Raw genomic sequence first — 10,103 nt, 5'->3', positions numbered from 1 at the left:
TCATTATTTTAAACCTGGTGAACCCCTTCTGCAAATTTTTGACCTCCATCAAATACGCTGCCATCTTTCCCTCTTTTGCTTTGAATTTCCCCATCACTTGCCCGACTATTAACTGAGAGTCACTACAAATTTCTACTGAAGTTATCCCAAGTATGGCTACCAGTCCTAAACTCGTGATCACCGCCTTGTACTCGGCATCATTATTGGTGGCTGGGAACTCGAAACGCGGCGAGTATTCCAACTCTTCACCATTTGGCCCTATCATTATGATCCCCGCCCCGGATCCCTCATCGTTTGAAGATCCATCCACAAAATTTTCCAATCTGTCTGTTCCCCTGGCGGGTGCTCGAGAGGAGTGGTGAGCTCAGCAATGAAGTCTGCTAGAGCCTGCACCTTAATAGTCGTCCTTGGCCTAAACTCAATATCAAACTCACTTAACTCGATTGCCCATTTCAACAACCTCCCAGAGATTTTTGGTCGATGTAGGATCTGCTTGATAGGTTGGTCGGTCATTAGTTGCACCGTGTGAGATTAAAAGTATGGTCTCAGCTTTCTAACTGCGATAATTAATGTGAATACTAGCTGCTCAGCCAGGCTATATCTTACCTCTGCGCCCTTCAATACTTGGCTCACATAGTAGACCGATTTTTGCGCCTTTGAGAATTCTTTCACCAGCATCGCGCTGACTGCCCGTGGTAAGACAGCCAAGTAGAGACACAACACGTCTCCCGGGCATGGACTAGTCAAGATCAGGGGCTCTTGTAATGACTGCTTTAGGCATCTAAGTGACTCTTCACATTCCTGGGTCCACTCAAAATTGGAGGAACCCCCTATAGCCTTTAAGAAGTGGTAGCATTTGTCCGCAGCTCGGCTCATGAAACGATTTAAAGCGACTACTCACCCTGTTAGCCTCTGGACCTCCTTCTTACTGGTGGGGCTTTTCATTTCCAGTATCGCCTGAATTTTGTCCGGGTTCACTTCGATGCCCCTTTGCGTGATCATGAAGCCTAGGAATTTTCGTCTTGCAGTACCAAAAACACACTTTTCTGGATTGAACCTCAATCTATTTTATCAGGCAACATCAAACACTTTCTGCAAACAGGTAACATCAAACACTTTCTGCAAACAGGCAACATGGTCATCGGCCTTGGCACTCTTGACCACCATGTTGTCAACATAGGCCTCTACAACATTCCCAATCAACCCATGAAAGACTTTGTTCACCATCCTCTGATAAGTTGCCCCAACATTTTTTAAACCGAATGGCATGGCTGTGTAGCAGTATGTGTCAAAGTTTGTGATGAATGACGTCTTCTCCTAATCGAACTCGGCTATTGAAATTTGATGGTACCTGGAAAATGCATAAAGCTGAGCCTTTCATGACCCGATGTGGCGTCCACCAGGTGATCTATCTTGGGAAGCGGGTGTGAGTCTTTTGGGCATACCTTGTTCAACCCAGTATAATCTACACACATGCGCCACTTTCCATTTGACTTCTTCACAAGGACAATGTTTGCCATCCACCCGGGGTACTGTACTTCTCGAATAAAACCCCTCTGTAGCAATTTTTCTACTTCTGCTCTGGCTGCGGCCTGCCTTTCCGGGGCAAGATTTCTTTTTTTTTGCTTCACCGGCTTAGCCCCTGGTTGGACACCAAGATGGTGCTGCGTGATGGTTGGGTTGATCCCTGAGATGTCTTTTGGGCCCCAAGCGAAAACGTCCAAGTTACTGGCTAGACATTTGTCAATTTTTCCTTCTCTTCGGATTCCAGACTTGTTCCAACACTAAACTCCCGTCCCTCGACTATAAAGATTTTTTTAGTCATATCGAGCGGCTCGATCCGTCCCCTTGGGAATTTTACATCCAGCATCATGATTGGTGGTGAGCCTTTAGCCTGTATACTATCCACATAGCATTTCCTTGATGCATGATGGTCCCCTTACACGCACCCGACTCCCCTGCTAGTTGAGAAATTCATAACCTGATGGTATGTCGATGGGACAACACCAGCTATATTTAGCAATGGCCGGCCATAGATGGCATTGTAGGTCATAGGGGTCTTGACAACCAAGAAGTTAGTTACAATTACCACTGTCGCTAGATATGTGCCTAGCGTAAATGGAAGCTCCACAGTTCCTTCCGGTATCACGGTTGCTCCTCCAAAGCCTTGTAGAGGGATAGTCACCATCTTCAACTTCTCGGGGGAATCTTTAGACCCAAGAAGGCATTCCAGGTGAGGACATTCGTCTCACTTCCCCCGTCAACTAGCACTCTCTTCACGTCAAAATCCGCTATATCGCCTACTATCACTAAGGCGTCATCATGGGGATGCGTTATACCGATCAAGCCCTCTTCGTCGAAAGTAATGCTTTGGTTGAACCTAGCTTTTTTCTGGATTGAGCAGACCCCCACGGAACGCGCATAGCTCTTTCTAGCAGAATTTGAGTCGTCGCCCGACGCTACATCCCCGATGATCATATTTATTACTCCTACCCTTGGCGGGGGTCGATCATCGAGCCTTTGCTTGCCCCTGTCGTCTTTTACATACTTAGCCAATAGTCCTCGCCCTAGTAGGTGCTCGATTTTCTCCTTCAACTGCAGACATTTTTCGGTATCATGTCCGTGATCTTTATGAAAATGGCAGTACTTATTTTGATTTCTCTTGCTGGAGGGAGTCAGCATCGGTTTTGGCCATTCGAGCTCTTTCATGTGCTGTATTTCCATTAATAACTTTGTACGTGGGACGTTCAAAGGGGTAGGCGCTTGTACCTCCTCTCGCTTCTGCTTAACTGATCGGTCCTGAGTATAACCCTTATTCATGCGTTCATTCTTCGACTTGTTCTTATCATCGTGCCTCCGCTCATCATTTGTCTTTCGCTTATGAGCTTTTGTCTCCCATCCATCCCTGAAATTTTTAGTTACCTTCTTCGCTTCCTCTGCATTGACGTACTTGTCTCCCTCCTTCAACAGGTCATGCATCGACTCTAGGGGATTCTTGGAGAGTGACATCTGAAAGGCCCGATTTCGCGTTCCATTCATCAAGGCGGTAACCACTGCAGACATTTGCAAGTCCTTTATGCAAAGAGTGGCCCGGCTGAACCTAGCCAAGTATTCCTGCAATGACTCATCCTTCTCCTATACGACCTGCATCAACCCAATAGCCGTCTTCCTCTTCCTCTTGTTGCTTAGGAAATAAGCCACAAAGCTCCTAGAGAGTTCATAAAACATCTTGATAGACCGCGGGGCCAAGGTTGCTACCCAGTCCTTGGCCTCCTTCCTAAGTGTGGAGGGAAATGACCGGCACATCACTGCGTCCGGGGTCGCGTAAAGTCTAATCAAATCTACAAAGGTCCGCAAGTGGTCAAGCGGATCCGTGACTCCATCAAATGCTTCTATCATGGTCTGGTTGAAGCCTTTAGGTAAGAGGACCGCCATGATCTCAAGTGCAAATGGGTCTTCCTCCAAAACCATCTGCCTCCACCTATCCTTCCTCTTGGATAGTGCATCATTTATCTTCTGGGCCATGATTTCTTCCATCTTTTATTCCAGGTCCACCATGGCCTGCCGGGGCTACTGAACTACGACCACTGGAGCCCCCGAGTCTCCTATCGCCTACTGAACGATGGGTGGAACTACCACGGATGGCGCTTGAGACGGCTGATGGTTTGTCGCTTCTGTCGGGCTCAATGGGGGGACCGCGGCTCTCTGCGACTGGTTTTGTAAGAGCGCCATCATTGTTGCCAACTGAGTCTCCAAAGCGTTGAATTGACTCTACATCAAATATTGCGAGGGCGGAGGTGGTTCGTAACCCCTCGCAACTGACTCCAACTCCATCTCCGCCGTATTCCCAACCAAATGAGTGTCACTTCTTGTTCATCTTCTCGACATAGCTTTTTAGTTCAAATTTTTCCCACAGACGGCTCCAATGAAATGGTGGTGGAGTAATGCCTCCTGAATCTATCTGCGACCTTTAGTGTTTCTGCTACTCCGACAGATATGTACAACCTGAAAAGTGAGGGCGGGGCTTTCTCTCCCGTTTTACCTCCGGTGTGAGAATCAATAGGTGTGTGAGGAGAAAATAAATTCGGAGTTCTAATAGCTAAAAAATATGCAATCATCCATACCTGTATCGCCTTTGGGAGGTATTTATAGACGTCAGAAGCCGAGTGAGAGCCGGGTGGCTGTGGTACCACGTGTCCCACGTTGGCCTTCCCATTATCCCCACGTTCTGAGTGGGGGGCTTTAACTACCCCCACGGAGGTTGTGTTCGTGGTGACCATTATGTAACTTTGTTAATTCATTAGAAATTTTTGGGCTAAGTGTTGAGATGACCTTATAGGTAATTCCATGCCGATCGCTGGTCTCGCATAGAGATAGAGCGCCCCCAAGGGGTCGATGATCTCTAATAGAGGTAGAGCGCCCCCGGGGGTCGACGGTCTCTCATAGAGATAGGCACCCCCAGGAGTTCGACGGTCTCTCGTAGAGGTAGACGAACCCCGGGGGGTTGATGACTTCGCATTGACGTGTCATGATTTACATTGCACATCTTTGAAAGCGATTTCTTATGTTAACTGATATCAGTGATAATAAACTCAATAATGAACACCTTGTGGATCTTTTTGCATGTAATCAAACTTGACCTATCCTCGAGTGGAAACATTTTCAAGTATCCTCTTTATGGAATGAATATATTTTGGTTAGATCTCTCTCTCTCTCTCTCTCTCTCTCTCTCTCTCAATGCAAAAAAGTAAAGTTCACCTCTTTGCCTTAATACTTCAACTACTTTAGCTGCTTTTTTTTTTCTTTTTTTTTTTTTTTCTTTTAACTATACTCGAAAACACAAGATGGAAAGTTTAGAAAACACTGCGTTTCCATAAAGGGTGCAGGGAAATTTGATTTTGAACATGGTGACATCATAGGGCCTGTTAAATGATGATGAGTTATGCATTTGAATGTCATTAATAAAAGTTATTATCTCCTTTACGCAAGAAGAGTTCTCAAGGGTAATTATTAAAAAGATTCACAATCAAAAACATTTTCCTTCAATTTTAAATTAGCTTTGACGTATATAAATTTCGTGACTTCATGTGACAAAATTTAAGTACTTCAATAAATTTGAGGTCAACTGGATGATTTTTTCTCTTTTGGCTATTTCATTTGCAAGCTAAATTACAAGGAGATTGTCCAATAATTCTTTTTGTTGTCATAGTCAATCTAAAGTTCACGTCGGATAAATTAGAGGCTCTCATTGATTTGGTCAAGAAGAGGCTCGTCCGCCAAAGTATTCAAACAAGACAACTTGAGAGCTTGTTCCAACATCTCCAATTACGGCAAAAGTCAAGGTCGGACTATAGGAGATTGCTTTGTATATCACTTTTTTCTTAAGAAAAATCAAATTATAAATTCTTAACTGGATTTTGGAGGAAATAAATAAAGTTTTGATATAAAATAAAAAATGAAAATCCAAAAAAGCTAAAGATTCTTGAACAAGTGTAAGCATGAAGGTCAATGATTACTGATAAAGGAAGCTAGCAGTTTTCATTTGTAGTTCTTTCTTGGCTCTTAAGGCTTTTGATTTAATTCAGTGTAGATGACCTCTGATTGTCTACTCAGGAAGGAACCTTCCAGCTCAAGTGTCACATATCAAGGATAAAATAAAATATGTCAATGGAAACCTTCCAACAAATTTTATGTGCAATATTGGTCCTCACAAACTGTCATGGATAAAAAAAATACGAAATTATGAACTAATATACTTTTCCTTCAACAAAAATTAGAAAAATATTGCAGAACGATAATGTCAAAGTATTTGATGGAAACCGTCGTTGGGGACCACAGCGGGTAAAAGTGACAACGCGGTCAAGAAATAAAGGTTGGAGATAATAATGTTAAAAATAAAAGAAAGTGCACACTTAACCATGTGAATGAACTAAAGGGAGGGATCGACAACTAAATTTTTTTTCCAAATTCTTATATTCATGGATATCTATGTAGGAGAATCTATTGTATTCCAGTTTTAGCGGTGTAGTGGCTAGCAAAATCTGCCAATGTACCTACTCGAGAAAACAGTTGCTTTACCAAAAGAGGACTATATAGACATTGTCATCAGATTTTATTAAGAGATTGTGATGCTAATTAAAGGAATATATTTGAACAAAATTTTCACGCAAATGATGGAAAAGAAATCTATTTTATAATTCTGAATGTAATTACCCCAAACTTTCTCATCATAAGGTCACTAGTGTCATTACCCTCATTGCAAAGCAACATGGTTTCATATCTTTAAAGCCAGTCCTCCTTGTTAAGCATCTGTAACAGGGAAAAGAGAAGCATCATTCAAAACCGTAAAGGCATACAAGATTGACGGCCAACTTTGAACAAAGAGTTATGTCAATACAGAAACAGACTTTGGAGCAGCAAGAATCGCAAATGATGCACTTGAAGAATTCTGGATTGATCAATTATACTGCGAGTCCTTTACTGAACGATGAAAAAGAAGAGGAGATGACGAGATCAGCTCTTGCAGCATTCCATGCTAAGGAAGAAGAAATCGAGAGGAAGAAAACTGAGATCCGAGAGAAAGTCCAGGCTCAGTTAGGCCGTGTTGAGGAAGAAACCAAGAAATTGGCTGAAATTCGTGAAGTAAGTTGGAGTTTAGCAGTAATGATTTTGTCAATCGTATGAATAGGATTCTTTCTTTGTGATTTGATCAAGATTCTTGTTTGAACATTGGATTTTTCAGTCACTATGGTACAATAGCTTGATCATGGTGTGTCTATTCTATATTTTCTTTATTGATGAAATGATTCAAATTATGTTCATGTTTGTTAAACTCAAATCTAGTAGGAGCTTGAAGCTCTGACAGATCCAATGAGGAAGGAAGTTTCACTTATACGTAAGAAGATTGACCTGATTAATCGAGACTTAAGGCCATTGGGACTAAGCTGCCAGAAAAAGGTGAAGTATTAGCTTTTTCGAGCTCAGAGTGAATATCTTTTAGTTAAGAATTCAGATTTTTAACTCAACAAATTGTGAGTCTGAACGAGCCTTTTTTTGTTCAATCAATAGATAAAAGGGACCTCTAGTTAATTATATGCCGATAAACTTTTTTTTAACAAAATTTACCTTTTTTCCACAGGAAAGAGAGTACAAAGAAGCCCTTGAGGCTTTTAATGAGAAGAACAGGGAAAAGGCTCAGCTGATTACCAAACTAATGGAGGTAAATCTATCCTAGCTTTTGCAAAAAGCATAACTGAAATCATTTTACCTTATTTAATATTTTTTTTTTCTAATAAATTGTTGACCAGTTGGTATCGGAAAGTGAGAAACTGAGGATGAAGAAACTGGAAGAGCTGTGCAAGAATATGGAATCCCTTTACTGAGATATGTTAACAGCACGATTCAAGAATTCATTGATTGCAATTAGTACTGTAAACATTGAAGTTTATTGTTATTGTTGGTTTCTGTCTTTGTATTTTCTAATTTGTTCTTTGAAACTTTTCTTCTGGATTATGATTTACAATCCCTTTAGTGAAGTTTTTATCAAATCCGAGATATATCCCTTAAATTTTACAATGCTTCAGCTTCTTTCTTGCAAACTGTATAGATTTTGTACATCGCTCCTCTCTCTATAGGCTTTATAATTGCTTAAACGAAGTGGCAAGGATGGTCATCTAGCCGTGCTTTGGAAAATTAGCGCGATCAAGTTTAAGTCAAAAGTAAAATTTCATAATTGATAAATGCATCAGTTGTCTGCTACTTATCGCTTAGTGATCATTCTTAAAGATCTCCGAGTTCTGCTTATAAGTTCTTCTATATATATGTCTCCATTATCGGCTTCATGTTTTAGGGAACGTTTAGACTGGGCAATCGCATCCATCAATTGGACCTCACTGTACCATGATGCTAGGGTGAGGCACCTCTCTCATTTTTGTTCAGATCATTGCTTTACTTATCTATTCCCATAGGAATAAATAAACAGATCTCCTAGCTGGAGAGCTATCAAAGAACCACAGGGAATCGATTAGCTCTCGTCATATAATGAAGTTCACTCATTATTGAGTCAGTCACTGTCTGGTCCAAAATTCCAAGCAAATCCATGACGTCTCGATAAAAGCACTTTATTTGTTTGGGAAGAAACATAATTTTGATAGTTGGAATCTCCAATAGGGCAAGCATTAATATACCCGGGTGGGAAACATCTCGATGGAAATCGGGTGATCCCATGAAAGATATCGAGATTTTCTTTAGAGAGAAGGTAGCCCTTTGTCATCTCACGAGTAGGACTCGAACCAGTACCTCTAAAGTCAATAAAAATCACTGACAGAAATGACCTAGATCAAGATAATGTAGTCCAATCTTCGTTGGAAACTATAGGCTGTCATTCAGCTTAGCTAACCAATATGTCGTGTGTCAAAAGCCTCGTCGATCCCAATGAATCACAATTCTGGTCTCTCTTCACTCTCCACCTAGACACTGCATGAAGCTTGTAGACTCATTAAGCTCTTTAATTTGACTTGTCAAAGAAAATTTGTTTTGCACCTATATATTAATATGCGGCCAAAAAGTTTATATTACACTTATAAATTACGTGGCATGCACGTGATGGAATGGATTCCATATATGCCGACATGGCATCGACTATTCAATTGATTGAGCATATTTAATTAAATAATAGCATCTTAGGATTGGATTAGCCTAATTAATAAAGTAACATCATATTAGGCTTGGAGCACGGCCCATCATGCCCACTATTCCATTTATTTCTTTATATATATGAGTATTCATTTCATAATAAGGGATGTTACTCTAACCCTAGCCAAACCTTCTCTCCCATCTCTTGCACTCATAGTTCTCTTATCCGGCCGTTGACTTGATCGTCAGACCTTTTTCTTGACCGGTGACCTTTGCTTTCTAACAAGATGTTCAGTGTGCCAGTGATACCCACATGGAGAGAACGTAGCCGGGATTCTATTTGCAGATTTTTGAGGTCAATAATTTACATTACATTCTATTGACAAAGACATGCTGTCATTTGTGAAATAATAATGAACACTCGTTCCCATCGTGATAGTTTACCGCATTTGAAGGGATTACTAATAATCTATGATAAGGGCTTTAACTATCTTCCTAAAGAAAAAGGCTTCATAGGTTGTGATCGTTAGGACACCTAACATATCTTGAGCAAGAAGCCCCCTCACAGGTTATTCATAGTCTGGATTTCTAGGATTTGGAAAGGAAAAGTCAGTTCACCTGTTTCAAGTTGGTCACTCCGTCTGTACTCTATCGCTTACTTTAACAGAACTGTTGTCTGTTAAAAGTGCGACATGGAAACTCCATAGCCTCGAGGAATGAACTTCAACCACAATGACTAACAAATCCTCCAATGCTTGAATGCCTTAGAATCTTCACCTGGGGTGTCTGTCCTTCAACTACCATGCCTCTTTCTCCAACCCTCTTTCGAAATCCTTCAGGTGGTGCATAGTGTAAGTCGATTTTTTCACCTCCATGAAACCTAAACGCCCATACGAAATTTAGACTGCTAAGTTCCAACCCATACACTATCTCCTCAACGTCTTTGTTGGAGAGAAAAACTCACTCCAAAGGAGACAAACACTAGTGATTGAGGTTCCTTCTTGCCAGGCCAATTCATCAATACCGAATGTGTCAACTGGATCCTGAACAGAATCCCAAGAGAAACTACCTCTTTTCTTACTAATGCAGAGAAAATGTTGATGTACTTAGCTTCAATCTCATAGGATGTCTTGACGAGTAAAAACTTTGAGGATTCTTCTACGCATACTTAAGAACTTATCCTTGTTCGTGAGGCTATTGGAAACATCATATATAAACTGAACAAGTTTCTGACTCTGAATTTGTGGAAACTTTAATGCTGAAAAAGGAAACTCTGCATCAGGATTAGTAGTATGGTGAATCAAAAATGCACTAGTTGCCGCACCACAAAGAAAAAGGATCGAATTCATGTTTTCCTCATAAGCTACTTCTGGTGCCCCGTGCCCATGCCCGCAAGAAGTCGTATTACAAGGTCCGGTTTGAGTGTATTGAGGATATCACTGAAGTTATCGTCTGCACCATCGAAGGCA

At 41.3% G+C, this 10,103-nt stretch overlaps 2 protein-coding genes across 2 annotated transcripts; one reads left to right on the top strand and one right to left on the bottom strand.

The window, feature by feature from the left end:
- Positions 1 to 2,190: 2,190 nt before the first annotated feature.
- Positions 2,191 to 3,471, bottom strand: LOC111412593. The gene is made up of 2 exons (XM_023043530.1): positions 3,155 to 3,471; positions 2,191 to 3,100 (listed from the first exon to the last, which is right to left on the bottom strand). The coding sequence occupies exons 1-2, from the start codon at positions 3,469 to 3,471 to the stop codon at positions 2,191 to 2,193; spliced, it is 1,227 nt and encodes a 408-aa protein (XP_022899298.1).
- A 2,768-nt stretch (positions 3,472 to 6,239) lies between these two features.
- On the top strand, positions 6,240 to 7,572 carry LOC111412026 (ankyrin repeat domain-containing protein 30A-like). The gene is made up of 4 exons (XM_023042761.1): positions 6,240 to 6,642; positions 6,847 to 6,957; positions 7,139 to 7,219; positions 7,308 to 7,572. Exons 1-4 carry the CDS (start codon positions 6,388 to 6,390, stop codon positions 7,380 to 7,382), a joined length of 522 nt encoding a protein of 173 aa, XP_022898529.1. The 5' UTR covers positions 6,240 to 6,387; the 3' UTR covers positions 7,383 to 7,572.
- Positions 7,573 to 10,103: the final 2,531 nt, after the last annotated feature.

Source organism: Olea europaea, chromosome 16 (genome assembly GCF_002742605.1).
Source record: "Olea europaea var. sylvestris chromosome 16, O_europaea_v1, whole genome shotgun sequence".
Classification (NCBI taxonomy): Eukaryota; Viridiplantae; Streptophyta; class Magnoliopsida; order Lamiales; family Oleaceae; genus Olea; species Olea europaea.
The sequence above is the reverse complement of the archived record's forward strand: the minus strand, read 5'-3'. Positions and strand labels throughout refer to the sequence as shown.